Source organism: Budorcas taxicolor, chromosome 25, assembly GCF_023091745.1.
Source record: "Budorcas taxicolor isolate Tak-1 chromosome 25, Takin1.1, whole genome shotgun sequence".
NCBI lineage: Eukaryota > Metazoa > Chordata > Mammalia > Artiodactyla > Bovidae > Budorcas > Budorcas taxicolor.
Window position 1 is genome coordinate 2183060 of NC_068934.1, and position 21098 is coordinate 2204157.

Sequence of the window (21098 nt, forward strand, 5' to 3'; positions counted from 1 at the left end):
GCCATGAAATTGAAAGACGCTCACTCCTTGGAAGAAAAGCTATGACCAACCTAGATAGCATATTCAAAAGCAGAGACATTACTTTGCCGACTAAGTTCTGTCTAGTCAAGGCTATGGTTTTTCCACTGGTCATGTATGGATGTGAGAGTTGGACTATAAAGAAAGCTGAGTGCTGAAGAATTGATGCTTTTGAACTGTGGTGTTGGAGAAAACTCTTAAGAGTCTCTTGGACTGCAAGGAGATCCAACCAGTCCATTCTGAAGGAGATCAGCCCCGGGATTTCTTTGGAAGTAATGATGCTGAAGCTGAAATTCCAGTACTTCAGCCACCTCATGTGAAGAGTTGACTCATTGGAAAAGACTCTAATGTTGGGAGGGGTTGGGGGCAGGAGAAGGGGATGACAGAGGATGAGATGGCTGGACGGCATCACTGACTTGATGGACATGAGTCTGAGTGAACTCCAGGAGTTGGTGATGGACAGGGAGGCCTGGCGTGCTGTGATTCATGGGGTCGCAAATAGTTGGACACGACTGAGCAACTGAACTGAAAGGAACTGAATAAAGTTGGAGAAATATAGATAGACTCTGTTTTAAATGTGTAATAATACCCTGATAAATAGACTATATGTATTAAGATAAATGGAGACAGTTCATTTAAAGTAACTGACTTTGATTCTGACATTTGACAGTTTTAAATAAGGTACATGAAAACAAGGTCTTCAGAAATAGTGACAATTTTACAAAACTAATTTAAAAAATAGGTTAACATTTCAAATCAATACAAGGTGGATTATCAGTTCAGTTCAGTTCAGTTGCTCAGTCGTGTCATTGAGAGTGGATCAGAGGCATTAAAATCAGTTTATAGCAGAAGTTGCATTGTTAAATATATATTTTAGTCCCTCTACTAAATCTTGAAAGGTAGAATGAACACTTCTTTAGTGATTACTACAGGTCAGGGACTCTATGAACCTTCATTTGTAAGATAGTTTTAACTTTTTCTTATGAAAATTTTCTTACTTATATAAAAGCAGATAGTAAAACAAACTCCTATGTACCCTTCACCCAGTTTAACTCCTGTCAAATCAGACCATTTGTATCTCATCTCTGCCTTTTTCACTGAAGTATTTTAAGGCAACTTTCAGACCTCATGTGTTTCTACCCCAGATGCTTCAGAGAGCATCTAAACACACATACACAAACATATTTTCCTCTTCCATAACCACAATGTCACTTATAAGATAATCTTAGCCCCCATTTATTGTGAAAAATGTAATCTCCGTGAGGTCATCAGCTTGTCCAAAGGTCACAGGGCAAATAAGAGAGACAGTCAGGCCCTATTTTAAGTTGTAAACTGTCAAGTTCTTTCACTGGAGCAAGCTGTTTCCCACTGTTCAAACACTGTACCAATGTATTAAATGTTTGTCCCAAAGGAGAAACATTCTTAGATGTAGGCTAAAACTAGAACAGTCCATCTCCTACACATTAATTTTTCAGCTGCCTCTAAACAAAGACAGGTACATGAAGTGTTTCCTTTATGATATAGATGAAACTATATTGACATATTATGCTTAAAAAATTTTTGTATAAATACAAATATATCACATATTTGCTACTAATTTTCACTATAATTTCAGAGGTACATTTTACATATTTAGATCTCTAAATGTAAAATGTGCACACTGTTTGAACAATTTATATGAAAGTAGTTCTCCCACTAATCCCCATGAGAAGTCAATCAAATGAAGAGTCAGTGATTTAACAGCATTTTCAGTGAAAGCCTATGTATATTATATCACAATCTGTGGGCATTTTCTGTGAGACCAGAATATTCTAAATATCAGTCTAGTTACACCATTGTAAGAGGCAGGAAGTTATACACAGTGCATTTTCCTAGAGGGTCATCCTTACTTAGTGGCAGTAATTTTATATTTTAAAAAATGTATGTTCCTTAAGTAGTACAATATAAAATTTACAGGAATTTAAAAACTAAAATTTTCAACAAAATTCTTGCAATAGGCTAGTTTTAGGGCTGTGGTTCCAGTTTTTTTTTTTTTTTTTTTTTTTCCTGCTCTGAAAAATATTTTGGAGGAAAAGTTTGAGAAGGGCTGTTAATTGAAGAGTTAGATGACAAAGACAAAGAAGTATAAAACAGGACAATGGCAGTTAGGAGGAAGACAGAGATAAGAGGCATTAGATACAGAAAAGGGGCAAATCTGGGCTGGAATAGGAGTAAGAAAGGAACAGATCAAAGATTCCTAAGAGGTTTCTACCTGGGTGATTGAGACGCACAGTCAGTGAAGTCAAAGTTGCTCAGTCGTGTCCGACTCTGCAGGCCCATGGAATTCTCCAGGCCAAAATACTGGAGTGGGTGGCTCTTCCCTTCTCCAGGGGATCTTCCCAACCCAGGGACTGAACCCAGGTCTCCTGCACTGCAGGTTGATTCTTTACCATCTGAGCCACCAGGGAGTCCAAGAATATTGGAGTGGATAGCCTATCCCTTCTCCAGTGGATCTTCCTGACCCAGGAACTGAACTGGGGTCTCCTGCACTGCAGGCAGATTCTTTACCAGCTGAGCTATCAGGGACATAGAGAGCCATTAACTATGAACAAAGCAGAAAAAAATGAAATCACTGGCTGGCTGTGGGGAGAAACCATTGTTTAGGGCTTGAGAACAGTGGAGGGGGAAAAAATGAGTGGAATAACATGACAGGGGTCAATTTGAGGTCAATTAGAAAACAATAATGAGCCACAGTGGGAATTTAGCTAAGGTTAGAAAAGGAACCCACAGTAGACTCTATCTGCTGTTACGTGGCCAGTAGCAGGAATGCACAAGGGCACAAAGAGGAAAAATAGCGTATTTATTTTTTCCAAGGTTAGAAAGTTAAGGGGATTGAAATAAGTGTTTCTATGACATGGTTAACCTTTTCAGGGACTGAGATTTTAGGAGTTCTGGGTGACACAGGGTCACTGTATTAGAGTGATACTACCTCTTTAAAGAAAAGATCCTGAAACTTCAAGCTGTGTTCTGAAATTGCTATGAGTCCTCATCAGGACTTAAGCACCTACAGTTAAATAGCCATTAAAAGATTTATTAGACACTCACTTTAACTGACCCCAGGGATGTCCTTCAATTTCACTCAACAGCTGCAGTTTCTTTGAACAATTTTTTGCTCTCCAAAACGCTGATATGTATAAAAGATGTATAAATCAAAGTGATGTTTTAATTCACTAAGTGCCTGAAGGAAGGTGCACTAAGAAAATATCTTCAATGGAAAGCAGGTTTCTAATGGTGCTTTGTTACCACAGTGGTACACGCCACTGTGCATTCTGGAGACAAATAGCCCTCAACAACAACGACAAAAACCAATCTTAATACATATAGAGATAAACTAACACAATAGAGCTTACCTCTAATTTCTGGTTCAAATTGTTCAGTTCAAAGGGCATTTCTTCTTTGAGGTGTGGTACTTCTTTTCGTCGAAATTTATTTTGTTTCATCTGGTGTAATCTCAGTTTTTCAAAGCTATTAGTTAGTTTGGAAAACTGTAAATAATAGAGAATGCTAACATTTTACTATTGGTTATTTCTAACTTGATTTCATGATAGTTCTCTTGCATACCTCTTTCAAAATTTAAGTCATGATTAGGAAATGAAGTAAAGCTTAAATGTTCCAATTAGAGAAGATAGAACCAGTTATTAAAACTAAATTGTTGAAGCTGAACACAATTCAGCTTTCAAGTAAATTTGGAACTTCATTGACTGCACAGTTTAACAACAGTTCACTTGATAAAATGTTTTGTTCAGTTTTATCTTAACCATATATAGAAAAGCTCACAATTTAAAACAACCAAGTTTTTTTTCTTACTTTTATTTAGTGCCATCTTGTGTTCACAATTTTAATTTCAGTAACTCAGTCTATAAAATGACCAACTTACACTTCTTTTAAGGAAATGGAGGACTTAACAGAAAAAATACAAACATACTTATGTTGATGTAAGTTTAAATAAAATTAAATATAAAGCTTGATATAATCTTTCTCTTATCAGTAATTCTTGTTATAACTTAGACTGTAATTTTTTTCTCTTGTTCTGCCTTCAAATAATAGATTAAAAGCAGCATGGTCTGTCAACATCTGTTAGGAAATTTCTAAATAACTTCACAAAATTTGTTTTTCTTTTTTCTTTTGAAATAAGTATAGATTCACAAGAATGCAAAGATATTACAGAGAGATTCTGGGTTCTCTCTACCCAGTTTCCCCCAATATTTACATCTTATTGAATTTTGTACAGTGTCAGACTCAGGAAATTGATGTCAGTACAGTATGTGATCAATGTATCAATAGTTCACTCCTTTTTATTGCTCAGTATTATACCATGGTATAGATGTAACCACAGTTTGTTTGACCATTCACATATTGAGATATTTTTGGTTGTTTCCAGTTTTTTACTATTACAAAGAAAGCTATGAACAATTGTGTCTATTTTATATCTGACAGTAATGTAGTCATTTCTGCTTCCTTTTTCTTTCTCACACAGTTTTTAAAATTGAGATACAATTCACCTACCATAAAATTTAGAGTATTACTTCATTGGTTTTTAGGATATTCAGTTGGGTAACCATCACACTATCTAATTTCAGAATACTTTCATCATCTCCAAAAGAAACCCTGTATGTATTAACAGTGACTACACATCTCAGAGCTTAACGCGTCTGCCTGGAATACAGGAGACCCAGGTTCGATCCCTGGGTCAGGAAGATCCCCTGGAGAAGGAAATGGCAACCCACTCCAGTACTCTTGCCTGGAGAATCCCATGGAGAGAGGAGCGTGGTAGGTTACAGTCCATGGGGTCGCAAAGAGTCGGACACGGCTGAGCAACTTCACTTTCACACAGTTCCTCCTTCTTCAAGGCCCTAGTAACAACTAATCTCTGTTTCTATAGATTTACCTATTCTGATCATTTCATATAATGGAATCATACAATATGCAATCCTTCGTGTCTGGTTTCCTAAAAGCATAATGCTTTTAAGGTTCATCCATGCTGTAGCTTGGGTCAATATTTCATTCCTTTTAATGGCTGAACAATACTTCATTGCATGGATATACCATGTTTTGTTTATTCATTCATCAGTTGATGGACATGTAGATTGTTTCCACTTTTTCAGTATTATGGGGAAATGCTGCTATGAACATTTGTGTAGAAGATTTTGTGTGGATGTAGGTTTTTATTTCTCTTGGTTATATATACCTAGGAGTAGAATAGCTGAAACTAGAAACCGAAGTGTAGAAACTGTAAGTTTAACTTTTTAATGAACTGCCAGACAGTTTTCCAAAGTGGCTGCACCATGTTCCCCTTTTCAGTGGTGATGTATAGGGCTCCAGTTTCTCCATATCCTTACCAATGCTTGCTTTTAGCCATCATTTGACTACAGCAATTAGCAGGTGTGAAGGGATATCTCATTATGGTTTTGATTTGCATTTCCCTGATGACTAATGACGTTTAGCACTTTTTCACATGCTTATTTCGCCATTTATACATCTCCTTTGGAGAAATGCCTATTTATACCTATGCCCATTTTAAAACTTGGTCATTTGTCTTTTTACTATTGACTACTAACAGTTTTTTTAAAAATTCTAGATATGAGTACCTTATTAAATATATGATTTTCAAATGTTTTCTCCCACTTTGTGAGTTGTCTTTTTGTTGTTGTTGTTGGTGGTGGTGTGTTTTGAAGCACAAAGGTTGTTAAAATTTTGATGAAATCAAGTTTATCTAATTTTTCTTGTACTTTTAGTACTAAATCTAAGAAACTGTCCCTAATCCAAAACCATGAGGATTTACTCCTATGTTTTCTTCTAAGAGTTTTACAGATCTAGTTTTTACATTTAGGTCTTTGATTCATTTTGTGTTATTTTTTGTCTATGGTTTAGGTAAGGGCCCAATCTAGTTCTTTTTCGTGTGGATATCCAATTGTCCTGTCACTGTTTGTTGAAAAGACTATTCCTTTTCCACTGAATTATTTTTGGACTACTTCTGCTTTCTTTTGATTAGTATTTGCAGGGTATATTTTTTGTATTTTTTTCTATCTTTTTACTTTCAACTTACATACACAGTTATATTTGAAGTGAGTTCCTAGAACAAAGCATACAGTTGAGTGATATATCTTTTATTTACTCCGCAAATCTCTTTTAACTAGTATATTCAGACCATTTTTATTTAATGTAATTATTGTTATATTAGCGTTTAAGCCTGACTTTGTTTCATGTTTGTTGCCTAGTTGTTGGTTTATCTGTTTTAGCTTTCCTATCTTCCTCTGGGTTCTTTGAACATTTTTTAGAATGTCATTTTGATGTATCTATAGTATTTTTGAATGTATTTATTTGTTTAGCTTTTTTTACTTATTGCTCTAGGTATAAGATTATACATACATAGCTTATTACAGTCTACTGGTATTGACATTTTACCAGTTCAAGTGAAGTTTAGAATCTTAGTTCTCTTTGCCAAGACCCATTTCTGACATCACTGTCTTAATTATTTTCTCAGTATACATGAAGAACCACTTTATCATCATAATTTTTGCTTCAGTTGTAAAGAAATTTAGAAAACTCAAGAGAAGTAAAATCTACTGCATTTATCCATGCTCTCACTTTCCCAATTTTTTCTTATCATTTCCTTTTTCCAAGGAGAAATTCCTTTAGCTATTCTTTTAGGGCAGACCTATTGGTAACAAAACCTCTTTGCTGCTGTCCAGTCGCTAAGTCGTGTCCGGCTCTTTGCGGCCCCACGGGCGGCAGCACGCCCGGCTTCCCTGTCTCTCACTGTCTCCTGGGGTTTGCTCAGACTCATGTCCATTGAGTCAGTGATGCCGTCCAACCATCGCAGCCTCTGTTGCCCCCTTCTCCTCTTGCCCGCAGTCTTTCCCAGCATCAGCGTCTTCTCCAATGAGTCAGCTCTTTGCATCAGGTGGCCAAAGTACTGGAGCTTCAGCTGCAGTATCAGTCCTTCCAATGAATATTCAGGGTTAATTTCCTTTAGGATGGGTTGGTCGGATCTCCTTGCAGTCCAAGGGACTTACAAGAGTCTTCTCCAACACCACAGTTCAAAAGCATCAATTCTTCAGTGCTCAGCTTTCTTTGTAGTCCAACTTTCACATTCATACATGACTACTGGAAAAACCATAGCCTTGACTAGACAGACATTTGTTGGTAAAGTAATGCTTCTGCTTTTCAACGTGCTGTCTAGGTTGTCTTGGTTGCTTTTTAACATGCTGTTCAGATTGGGTAATTTCTATTGTGCTACGTTCAAGTTCACTCATTGTGTATGTCTTCTATCGTCTCTATTCTGGTTTTGAACCCATCTATTGAATTTTTTAGTTTGGTTATTGTATTTTTAAGTTATAAAATTCCTAGCTGCTTGTTCTTTATAGTTTTGTTTGCTAAAACATTCTAATTTAATTTGTTTCAAGCATGTTTGTAATGGCTCATTGAAGCATTTTTATAACAGCTACTTTAAACTCCTTGTCAGGTAATTCTAACATCTATATCAACTCATTGTTGGTGTTTCTTAATTGACTTTTCTCATTCAAGTTGAGATCTTCCTTGTTTTTGCTATGATGAGTGAGTTTTTTTAAACTGAAACCACTTTGGGGTATTGTGATGTGACTCCAGAGTTTATAGAAATCCTGTGTTTTAGCAGTCCTCTTCTGACAATGCTCCAGCAGGGAAATGTGCAATGGCGCCTCATTGCTGCCTTGTGGTAGTGAAAGTCTAGGTCTTCACTTGGCCTCAGCTGGTAACTGGGAGGAGGTCGGTGTTCCTCGTTACTGCTGAGTGGGAGTGGGAGCTCAGGACCCGCATATCTTCCACTGGCACCACGCTGAGCGAAGGGGCACAGATGCCACATGACTGCTTCTCGCATGGCCTTCAACGGTACTGTGGTGAGGGAAGGAGCCCGGTTACCACAGAGGCGGTGAGTATCCAGACCCTTGTTAGGCTTCCCCAGATGCCAATGCAGAGAGAAGGACGCCACACCACCAGCAGAGGCGCAGGGAAGCCCAGGTTCTGCTACGGCCGCCCTGACACCACGGGCTGCGTTTCCACTCAGTCTGCTCCGACTCCCCGGAGGCTGGGGCCTGGACTACCTCATTACAGAAGGCGAGGGCGGAGCCGAGGCTGTCTACTGGGTCCCTGCTGGTGAAGTGGGTTTGCAGCTATGGTCTTTTTCTGTGCCCTTTGGCTACAGTCAGCAGTTATTATCAAAAAGCGTTTAATCTTTGTAGGCTGTCTTTCTTCAGGTCTTTCAGTTGCAAGGAAGAGGCTTTCTTCCTCTTTTGGTTTGTTTGTGCCCACTGGAGAGTCAGGCCTGCTGGCTTCTCTGTTATCCAGTCTACGATATAAGAGGCAAAAAGAAATTCCAGGAACTCAACAACATGTTTGCCTTGGGACCCAAGGTCCTAGTTGGTCTGTCTTTCCTCTCCACTTCTCAGTCTTACACTGTTTTATAAATAACATCCAGGATTTCTAGTTGCATTTAGCAGGAGGAATAGGGGAAAGTACATTGACTATACCTTTCCAGAAGAATAAATCTCAAATGCATATAATATAATTATAGTTTAATAATTTTAGAAGGAAAAGAAAACACACCATTTTTAAAAAGGAAGCAATTTCAAAAGAAAGTTTTGCCAGAGTTTTTTAAGGCAAAATGTGATAAAACATATCCTTAAGGTATTTTAGGAAAATAATGTTGAGAGAATGAATAAATGAATAATTTCAAAGAAGGAAGCAGTAGAGTAAACTAGCAGCAACAAAAGCACATTTGCCACAAGGTATCATTTTCTGGTTAGAAAAAATGACATCAGTTCAGTTCAGTTCATTTCAGTCGCTCAGTCATATCCAACTCTTTGTGCCCCCATGAATCCCAGCACACCAGGCCTCCCTGTCCATCATCAACTCCCGGAGTTCACTCAAACTCATGTCCATCGAGTCGGTGATGCCATCCAGCCGTCTCATCCTCTGTCGTCCCCTTCTCCTCCTACCCTCAATCCCTCCCAGCATCAGAGTCTTTTCTAATTAGTCAACTCTTCGCATGAGGTGGCCAAAGTACTGGAGTTTCAGCCTCAGCATCAGTCCTTCCAAAGAACACCCAGGACTGATCTCCTTTAGAATGGACTGGTTGGATCTCCTTGCAGTCCAAGGGACTCGCAAGAGTCTTCTCCAACACCACAGTTCAAAAGCATCACTTCTTTGGTGCTCAGCTTTCTTCACAGTCCAACTCTCACATCCATACATGACCTGGAAAAACCATAGCCTTGACTAGACAGATCTTTGTTGGCAAAGTAATGTCTCTGCTTTTCAATATGCTATCTAGGTTGGTCATAACTTTCCTTCCAAGGAGTAAGCATCTTTTATTTTCATGGCTGCAATCACTATCTGCAGTGATTTTGGGGCCCAAAAAAATAAAGTCTGACACTGTTTCCACTGTTTCCCCATCTATTTCCCATGAAGTGATGGGACCAGATGCCATGATCTTCATTTTCTGAATGTTGAGCTTTAGGCCAACTTTTTCACTCTCCTCTTTCACTTTCATCAAGAGGCTCTTTAACAAAATTAACACAATTTTATAGGTCAAAACACATATCAAAACATGATATTAAATTGTAATGAGTTTCCTTACTTGAGCTTTCAGGGTTTGTAGTTGTCCTTCATAATTTTGAGTCATTGCTAAGTTACATTTTTCCAAACTGTCCAACTTCTGTCGAAGTAACCCCACCTGCATTAAGAATAAAATTTAATTTTTCTAAATTTTGCCTGACAAAATCTTAGAATAGTTATTAATAATTAAATTCACAAAAACCAGATGCTGCTAGGGCTATTCCACTGGGTACACTTTAGGACAGTATGGTATGGATGTCGAGCCTTCTTACTGGCACATTAAAGCAAGATTTAAAATCTACTTCGCATTGTCTTTTTGGGAGAGTTATGTCATCACTCTTGGGCAGAAACCCTGCCAACACATTTCAGCCTTTATTTTAGGCTCTGCTGCCTTCAACGGGAGCTCGGTTTTAGTGGTGTTATGGAATAATTGTTACCTTTTTTAAAAAATAAAAACTAACAAATTGAAGAGAAAAATAGGACTTCCCTGGTGGTGCGGTGGGTAAGAATCCACCAGCCAATGCAGAGAACATGGGTTCGACTCCTGGTCTGGAAAAATTCCACGTGCTGCAGAGCAACTAAACCCCTGGGCCACAACTACCGAGCCCATACTCGAGACCCCAGGCTGCTGCAATTACTAAAGCCCGTGGGCCTAGGGGCTGTGCCCTGCAACAGGAGCAGACACCGCAATGAGCAACTGCAGAGCCTCATGCTGCAGTTACTGAAGCCCATGGGCTAGGGGCTGTGCCCTGCAACAGGAGCAGACACCGCAATGAGAAGCCGGTGCAGCCAAGAGTAGCCCCTGTTCACCACAGCTAGAAATAGCCCCGGAGCAGCAAAAAAGACCCAGCAGAGTAAAAAGTATAAAAAGAAAAAAATGTCTAAGAGGAGTTCATAGGGATTTGGCTTACAGAATTTGTCTGCTTAAACAGCATGTGAGGGTTCTGTTTGCACATCTGGCTTGTGACAGGACGAAAAGTCAGAAAGTAGCCCCTTGCATGTGCAGTCTCATGACCTGCCTCTACTGATAACCACATTAACTGGGCCAAACAACAACATAGTTAACCAAGATAAGAAGTTAAGTTCCACTGAGTCCAGCAGAGGTAGAAAAACAGCTGTGGAACAAGTTGACTGTTGATGTTTGTTATTAGCATATGATCAGTAAACCTGCCTTATGCCTGGTCCCAAAGAAAATTCACAGACATGAAAGTCCATGTCAGGTGAAGCGTATGACTTTGCTGAACTCCGCAGCAGGCGCGAGAGCACTCAGACATCCCTCCAGCTTCACCAGCTTGGCTGCAAGCGGGCTCCCTGGGACCAGGACGCTCCTCCTGGGTGGTACACGTGCTCAATCACTCAGCCAGGTCTGACTCTTTGCAACTCTATGGACTGTATGTAGCCCGCCAGGCTCCTCTGTCCATGGGATTCTCTAGGCAAGAATACTGGAGTGGGTTGCCATTTTCTATTCCAGGGGATCCTCCCAGCCCAGGGATCAAACCTGCGTCTCTTGTGTCTCGTGCGTTGGCAGGCAGGTTCTGTATCACTGAGCCATGTGGACACCCAGGCACACATATACCCCTCTCACTGAACTCTCTTCTTTCTTGACCTACAATCAAGGCTTTATCTGTCACTTCTTTTAGTCAAGACTTTTCTAGAAGATGAGAAAAGGCAAATGATCCCGAACTCTGTCTGCTCCAAAGGCACAGCTCTGATGGCTACTTTGTTTCTGTAGCAACAAAAGCACTGACATCCTTGCTTGAAAACAGTATTTCACATACATGTCAAATGTTTACTTTCCTAGATGGCATCTACTGGACTCTGTCTGTCTGCATCGACAAATTACTATAGGTTTAGGCTCTGCTTGCCACTTAGTTGATAGAACACATACATTTAGCACATTGTGACAGAATTTCAGGGCATTTCAAGCTATTGCTGATGCCTATACAAAATATGTGTAATGAAAAATACATTCTGATGGAACTAGCACTATTTATAACAGTCTGAGGAATGCACAATTTAGAAACACAGCTCCGCAGTACCTCTTGACCTTTCTGTTCCAGACACGTCTGTGCATTTGCCAACTCTTGATCCCGAAGATCTAATCGTGTCTCCAGAGCCCGCATCTTCCTTTCCCAGTCCAATTTTTTGTTGTTTACCATGATGTCAATTTGCTCCATCAATTCCTGGAGTTCTGCCTCACAAGGAGAAGCTCTGGCAATTGTAGAAGAGTGAAATATATTTTAAAAGACTGAAATGTGAGAACAGGAAAACTTACGATTTTGCTTTGAATATCTTGATCATTATTTTCTCAAAATTTTCAATTATTTAAATAGGAAGAATTCTGAAAACTAGAGGCTAACATTTTAAATTAAAACTAAAAGCTAATTTCAGAGCTAACAGAGTATATACTTTTCACTGGCATTTTAAAAAGTACAGCTGTGCCATAATATAATGCATTATATTATATATACAGTTATATATATTATATATACAGTTATAATCTGCATTTTTCTTCCTATGTATCACGTGGATTACATCAGAAATAAGGCCACAGTAAATAAAGTTAATTTGAAGAATTGATGCTTTTGAACTGTGGTGTTGGAGAAGACTCTTGAGAGTCCCTTGGACTGCAAGGAGATCCAACCAGTCCATTCTAAAAGAGACCAGTCCTGGGTGTTCATTGGAAGGACTGATGCTGAGGCTGAAACTCCAATACTTTGGCCACCTCATGCGAAGAATTGACTCACTGATGTTGGGAGGGATTGGGGGCAGGAGGAGAAGGGGACGACAGAGGATGAGATGGCTGGATGGCATCACCGACTCGATGCACATGAATTTGGGTGAACTCCAGGAGTTGGTGATGGATAAGGAGGCCTGGCGTGCTGTGATTCATGGGGTCGCAAAGAGTTGGACACGACTGAGTGACTGAACTGAACTGAACTGAAAAATAATAAATTTTAGAGTGGGTTAATTTGAGGAAAATTCTAATTATAACAAATAATCCCAGGGAATTTGCTTGTGGTCCAGTGGTTAAGAATCCATCTTGCAATGCAGGGGATGCGAGTTCAATCCCTGGTCTGGGAACTAAGATCTCACATACAGCAGGGCTACCTAGCCCACGAATCACAACTACTGAGACCTCATGGTGCAACTAAGACCTAATGCAGCCAAAAACAAACACATAAATATTTAAAAGATAATTCCATCCTCTTACATGTACATGTACATATGCCTATATGCTTATCATAACCTGAGCAGGTCTGATGGCAGGCTAACTGGGGCTTCACAGGGCCTGCCAGGGGCTGAGGAACAGACCCAGGCGAGGCAGGACCAGGTTCACAGGCACCTGGGCTACACTGCTGCTCCTTCAGGACAGAAGCCTGATGCCATCTGGCCGGTGATGTCTGCTGGAAGAAAGCTGATTGAGCAGATGTGGGCAGAGTAACATAAGATTTTAGACTGCAGATATTAGCCAGAAAAGTAGGAACAGTTGGTCCTAGGAAGGTCTATGGTGTTTGAAACAGGACCCTTGGTGCAAACTAGCATTATGGAGGCTGAGAGTTGCTGAGTTGTGAGTGCTCCCGGGGCAGGGCTCTCCTTCGAGAAGCGCAGCACTCCCCAAGGACCTGGTGTCAGTTCACTCATTCAGTTCAGATAAGCAGGTAGACATTGAGGTCCCAGGCTTCAGCTTAAGGCACGCACAAACGTCCAGGTTAGAGAAGCAAGTTGCTTCATTATCCATCTGTTCAGTGGTGATGGGGTTTCTGATGTATTTGTAGCTGAGAGGAAGCCAGGAGAGGTAAGTGTAAAATGACACCATTTCCTCCATCTACTTTCACTGAATGAGAATTTTAGGGCTAATTAAGGATCATTTAGCATTTAAAAAAAACTGAAGCCCAGACCCACTGAAGTCACACACTGATTAATGGAAGAGCCAGAACTAGATCCTAGACAGCTGCTTCTAAATTAAGTGCTTTCCTGTATCCATAGCAAAAGACAGGGGTTTTTCCTTCTTCCTCTCTCTGTTTAGTTATGGTTTTGTTTGTAATGTAACGTGCAAAGTTGACATTGTTCATTTTCTCTATTAAAGTGTTGGGGATGGGGGTGGTAAGGATCACTGGCAGCAGGGTTGGTGGACTTATTTTGTTACTATTGCAGTTACTGCATGGTCTACATTAACAACATCTTCATGTTTTGAATAAAAACTTCCTTGACAAATGTAGTACCAATGAGCTCTGTTGTGATAAGGTTTGAAATAGGTACATGAACTCAAAGGACTCAGAACTTCTAGAATCCCTTTCTAAAATACCCAGAGTCAACCTGAACAAGGGATGTCCCTTCGACTGGCTTATTCAACAGCCTTCATTCCAGTTGTGACACCAGAGCGGTTTTAAGTACAAAAATGAATCCTGAAGTCGTCCACTATTCCTGGGCTAAGGCCCAAAGGCTCTCAGTTTTGACTTAAAACCTAAAACCAGTCTGAGGAGAGGAATTACTATTTCGTCTATGAATAACCTGACTGGATTTTAATTGGAATTCTGATGCGGGGAAAAACAACAGAACAAAAAGAATGGTTTTCACCCCATTTTCTTTCTCATAACAACATGTATCAGCTTTACTGTAAACACAATTGGTTTATTTTTTCTGCTGGTGTAAATTCTGAAGGGAAGGGGCTCTGTCAGTCTTGCTCATCAACACGTCACCCAGCTGAGCACAGTGCCGCAGTACATGGCAGGTGCTCAGTGAATCTCTGAGTCAACAAACAAGTGTTCTCCATTACTATCTCCCAGGCACTCAAGAGCGAGCCTTCCTGTGTTCAGGAAGGAAACACAGGCCCAAAGAAGAACGAGGCATTGCTATGAGCCACTCAACCAATACTGTGAAATAAATGAATGGAGGGCTTATTTCCTGGGTATGACTATGCTATACAAAAGTAAGAATATTAGACTTCAGGGTGGGAGGACTTTGACAAGTCATCTAGCTCAACTACCCACTTGGTGTTTGCATACCTTGCACAGATTGGAGAGAACTGTCTATCACACCCCCACTGATCAGATTCAGCAACTCTAGGACAGACACCAGGTTCTGCATTGGTAACAAAGGCATCAAGTACATGCCCTTTGGTGCTGGTTAGCCGCTAAGTCGTGTCCAACTCTGGCGACCCCATGGACTGTAGCCCATCAGGCTCCTCTGTCCATGGGATTTCCCAGGCATGAATACTGGAGTGGGTTGTTACTTCCTTCTTTAGGGGATCTTCCCCACCCAGGGATCAGACCCCTGTCACCCTCATTGCAGGACGTCTCCGGCATTGCAGGCGGATTTGTTACCATTGAGCCACCAGGGAAGCCCCCTCAGTACCAATATTTGCTCCTAAATCTAGTGAACTTTAAAATAAAAGGCAAAAGACTCAGTTCAGCCTCCTTCATTATCCGGACACTGACACCTGCATCTTCATTTCTTTCTTAGCTAAACGCTGACACTACGCTAATTACTCTGCTGGGCTTCTTCTCGTGGGCCTTCACAGTGCCCCGCAAAGCGGGCCTTAGCTCAGCCCTGTAAAAGCTGGCTGAGGAGCTGAAGCAGGAAAGAAGACATTTCTCTAAGCCTTTCAGCACTGGAGGCTGGGTGGATTGTGTCCAATACACTACATAAGAGAGGTAAACCCTTGCCCTAACTATTGGGTTTATCAGCGGGAGAAATTCACAAGTGCCAGATTCTGAGAAAGGCTAGAGGTCTAAATGCATTAAGCCAGAAAGGAAGGGGCACACTGAGACTTGTAGGGTAACATACCAGTCTGAGGAGCCTAGAGTTAAACAATCAGGACATCATTACTTGGAGATGGAGAGCAAAATAGAAAGCTGATGATATAAACGGAGGAAGTGGGGCAAGTGTGTCAGGGAGGAACGGCAGGGGGATGGATGTGGAGAGAGGCACTCAGAGAAACAGGAGCTGGGGTAGGACTCATGGACATGCCTGTCACTCCAGAGTCCTTTAACAGTGGCTGAGGGGCTGGTTCTTAAAAGGCAGAACTTAATCAGACAGATAGCTATGGTGACATATGATTTGTTATTAACCCAGGATAATTAACCCAGGATAATTTTAAAAGTGAAAGGGTAGCTATTAATTATTATTTCAGGACAAGAGATACAAACAGTGACAGTTCTAGGCAAACTGAAATGTAGGGCTAGTCCATCCATCAACAATTGGGAAAGCAGAAGTGGATATCAGGTTGTTTATTTTTAAAAAGAGAGAGCTTAGTTCAGGACATGAGAGATATCTGACAGAAATGGATTTTTAGCTTGGGAGAGAGAAGAGGGGATTTGGCTTAAAAGACAAACATAGAAGTCACCATGGAGAAAGGGAAGAGGGGAAAGGAAGCATAAGAAAGAATAAAGAGGAGACTGCCTCATGCACCACGGATGAGCCTAAGAAAATGAGTTTCCAAAAATCTGATGGGCAATCTTATCGGGTTTTAATTTTTCAAAAATGTTGCAATAAAACTCATTTTTAAACTGTATTAACATATTATTTGTCTTAGGTAGATTACTATTATTTAGCTGTACTAAATATATAATGGCACAATATATTCAAAGTAGTGAAGGAAAAAATTTTCAATAAGAAAACTAACTGGCAGAGTTATCATTCATAAAAGATACAGAGTTTTCCAGAAAAGCTAAAGGAATTCATCACCACTAAACTGACCTGACAGGAAATGTTAAAGGAAATTCTTTAAGCTGAAAAGAAAGGGTACTGATCACTAACAAGTACACATTTGAAATAATAAATCTCACTGGAAAGGTAAATATATAGTAAAGGTAGTGGGTTAATCACTTATAAAGCTAGTATGAAGATTTAAAAACACAAACCATAAAAATATGATTTTATAATTAATGGATAGACAAGATGAAAAAATGTGAACTGTGACATCAAAAACATGAAATGCAGAGGGAAGAGTATGAAGGTTAAGCTTTACAGTGGTATCAAACTTAAGTTATTTACAACTTTATATCAACTGTTACATATATAAATTGTTAATATGCAAACCTCATGGTAACCACAAAGCAAAAAAACTATAGTAAATACATAAAAGGTAAAGAAATATAAGCATACCGCTAAACCTAGATGGCATATTCAAAAGCAGACACATCACTTTGCCAACAAAGGTCCGTCTAGTCAAGGCTATGGTTTTTCCAATAGTCATCTATGGATGTGAGAGTTGGACTGTGAAGAAAGCTGAGCGCCGAAGAATTGATGTTTTTGAACTGTGGTGTTGGAGAAGACTCTTAAGAGTCCCTTGGACTGCAAGGAGATCCAACCAGTCCATTCTGAAGGAGATCAGTCCTGGGTGTTCTTCGGAAGGAATGATGCTAAAGCTGAAGCTCCAGTACTTTGGCCACCTCATGCAAAGAGTTGACTCATTGGAGAAGACTCTGATGCTGGGAGGGATTGAGGGCAGGAGGAGAAGGGGACGACAGAGGATGACATAGCTGGATGGCATCACTGACTTGATAGACATGAGTTTGAGTGAACTCTGGGAGTTGGTGATGGACAGGGAGGCCTGGTGTGCTGCAGTTCACGGAGTCGCAAAGAGTCAGACACGACTGAGCTACTGAACTGAACTGAAAGAAAGTCATCAAAGCAAAAAAGGAAAAGAGCAAAAGAAGAAGAAAGGAACAGACAGGAAACACAAAAACAGCCAGAAAACTATTAACAAAATGACAGTATATGCACAGCTATCAATAATTACTTTAAATGCAAATGGACTAAATTCTCTAATCCAAAGACACAGAGTGAAGAAAAAAAGACACAGAGTGGATGAATAGATAAGAAAATAAGACCCATCTACACGCTGCCTACAAGAGACTCACTTTGGATGTAAGGACACACATGGACTGAGAGTGAAGGGATGGAAAAAGAGATCTCATGCAAATAGGAACTACAAAAAAAAAAAGTTGGAATAGCTGTATTTTTATCAGACAAAATAGACTTTAAAACAAAGACTGTAACAAGAGACAAAGGAGGGCATTATATAATGATAAAGACATCAACCCAACAAGCAGACGTAATGTTTGTAAATATTTACACAGCCAACAGAGGAGCATCTAACTAAAGCAAATATCAACAGCCCTAAAGGGGAAATTGATAGCAATAACAGCAGGAGACTACAATACTCTACATTTATATCAACAGATACACAGGACAGATAATCACCTAAAACACATCAGCCTTTAACAACATTTGAGATCACAAATATTTACAAAACACTCAATCCAAAAGCAATAGAAATGTATCCTGCTCAATATTTCCCAAGCTATATTATATGTTAGGCCACAGAACAAGCTCACTACATTTAAAGAGACTGAAATCACATCAAGCAGCTTTTCTGTGGTATGAAAAGCTCAAAATTTATTACACAAGGAAAACTGGAAAATTCACAAATATGTGGACATTATACTATACAAGATGCTACTGGACAGTCAAAGGTTCAAAGAAGACATAAAAAGAAAAATTTTAAAAAAAATTACCTTGAGACAAACAAAAATGGATTATGTAACACACCAAACTATATGGGATGCAGCAAAAAGTAGTTCTAAGAAGGAAGTTTACTGTGATAAATACTTAGCTTCAAGAAACAAAAAGGCTCAAATAAATAACTTTACACCTCAAGGAAATAGAGAAAAAAAAACTAGAAGAAATAAAATAAAAAGATTAGAGCAGAAATAAGTAAAATAAGGGTTAAAAGACAGTAAGTAAGTAAGATCAATGAAACTAAGAGCTGGTTCTTTGAAAAGATAAATAAAATTGGCAAACCTCTAGCTAGATTCACCAACAAAAAGGAGAGGGACTCAAATAAAATCAGAAATGAAAGAGGAGCTATTACAACAGATGTTGTGAAGTGAAGTGAGTGAAAGTCGCTGTCGTGTCCAACTCTTTGCGACCCCATGGACTATACAGTCCATGGAGTTCTCCAGGCCAGAATACTGGACTGGGTAGCCTTTCCCTTCTCCAGGGGATCTTCCCAACTTAGGGATCGAACTCAGCTCTCCCATGTTGCAGTCAGATTCTTTCCCAGCTGAGCCACAAGAGAAGCCCAATAACAGATATTATACAGAAATAAATAGATCATAAGAGACTACTATGAACAATTATAAATTAGCAAATTGGACAACCTAGATGAAATAGATAAATTCCTAGAAACATACAATCTACCAAGACTGAATCATAATGAAATAAAGAAGCTAAACAGACTGACTGCTAATAAGGAGACTGGATCAGTAATCCAAAACCTCCCAACAAACAAGACTCTGGAACCAGACTGCTTCACTGGTGACATTTACCAAACAGTCAAAGAATACCATCATTCTCAAACTCTTAAAAAAAAAAAAAAAAGGATGGAACTCTTCCAAACTCATTTATGAAGCCAGCATTACCCTGATACTGAAACCAGGTAAGAATGCCACAAGAAAAGAAAATTACCTGGTGAATGCAGATGCAAAAATCCTCAACAAAACATTAAATTCAACAGGCATACACTGTGATCAGCGAGATGCAAGGATGGTTCAATAGCCACAGACCAGTCATTGTGACATGTCACATAGACAAAATAAAGGACAAAAATCATGTGATCATCTCAATCGACAGATGCAGAAAAAGCATTTGACAGCATTTGACAAAATTCAACATCCATTTATGAAAAAAATCCCTCAACAAAGTGGGTATAGAGGGAACATACAAAAGTACTTCAACGTAGTAAAGGCCACATATGATAAGCCTACATCATACTCAAAGGTGAAAAACTGAAATATTTTCCTCTAAGATCAGGAATGGAAGTCCTAGCCAGAGCAATTAGGCAAGAAAGAGAAATAAAAGGCATCCAAATTGGAAAAGAAGAAGTAAAACTATTACTATATTCATATGACATAATATGTTTATGTGTGTGTATATATATTATATATATATATATATATATATATATAAAACCCTAAAGACTACATCAAAAACTAACAAATTTGGTAAAGTTGCAGGATACAACATCAATACACAAGAACTTGCTTATTTAAATAAACTAATAATGAAATATTAGAAAGAGAAGTAAACAATTCCATTTATGATTACATCAAAAAGAAGAAAATACCTAGCAATAAGTTTATCAAGGAGGTGGAAGATCTGTATATTTTAAACTATAAAATATTAAAGAAATTGAAAAAAATACAAATAAATGGACAGATATCCCATGCTCACAAATTGGAAGGATGAATATTGTTAAAATGGCCATACCACCCAAATCAATCTACAGATGTAATGCAATCCCTATCAAAATCCCCATACCTATGGAATTTTTCACATAAATAGGACAAATAATCCTAAAATTTATATAGAACCATAAGAGACCCCTTAAATAGCTAAATCAGTCTTGAGAAAGAATAAAGTTGAAGGTATCATACTCTCAAATTTCAAACTATGTTACAAGCAATAATAATTTAAGCAGTATGATATTCACAGGAAAGCAGACACACAGATCAATGGAATAAAATAGAGAGCCCAGAAATAAACCCACATATATATGGTCAAAGAATGGGGAAAGAACAGTCTTTTCAATAAATGGTGTTGGGAAAATTGGAAAGCCACATGCAAAAGATTGAAACTGGACCAACACTGTAACACCATGAACAAAAATCAACTTAAAATGAATTAAAGACTTGGGTGTAACACCTGAAACCATAAAATTCCTAAAAGAAAACATAGGTGGTAAAGCTCCTTGACATATGCCTTGATGATGATTTTTGGAATCTCACACCAAATGCAAAAATAAACAAGTGGGGCTACAACAAACTAGAAAGTTTCTGTATTGCAAAGGAAATCAACAAAAGAAAAAGGGAGGAAATACTTGCAAATACTCAAAATAAATCAAGAACTCAGACAACTTAATACACAAAAAGTGATTAAAAAATGAGAAGATCTGAATAGACACTTTTCCAAAAAAAGACATACAGATGCCCAAAAGACACATGAAAAGATGCTGTACATCATTAATCATTAAACATAATGCAAATTAAAAACATAATGAGATTATCACCGCATGTGCTAGAATGGCTACTATCCAAAAGACTAGAAATAAAAAGTACTGACAAGGATATGGAAAAAAGAACCCTGGCATACTGCTGGTGGAAATGTAAACTGGTACAGTTTCTACAGAAGACAGTATGAGGTTTCCTCAAAAAATTAGAAATAGAACTATCATACAATTTAGCAATTCTATTTCTGGCCATTTATCTGAGGAAAATGACAATACTAAATTGAAAAGATACACACATCCTCATGTTCATGAAAACATTATTTGCAATAGCCAAATTATGGAAAAACCTAAATGTCCATTGGTGGATAGACAGATAAAGAAAATGAGGTATGCATGTGTATACATGTGTGTGTGTTCACATACATACACACAT

General features: G+C 38.9%; 1 protein-coding gene across 1 annotated transcript in view; it reads right to left on the reverse strand.

The window, feature by feature from the left end:
- Positions 1 to 21098, reverse strand: part of DEUP1 (deuterosome assembly protein 1) — a 127581-nt gene that overhangs the window by 89680 nt on the left and 16803 nt on the right. Inside the window, exons 2-4 of the mRNA XM_052662359.1 lie at positions 11688 to 11859; positions 9671 to 9766; positions 3408 to 3542 (exon numbers count right to left, since the gene is read on the reverse strand). Coding sequence (XP_052518319.1) covers positions 3408 to 3542; positions 9671 to 9766; positions 11688 to 11859 — 403 coding nt within the window. The remainder of the gene's footprint in view (positions 1 to 3407; positions 3543 to 9670; positions 9767 to 11687; positions 11860 to 21098) is intronic.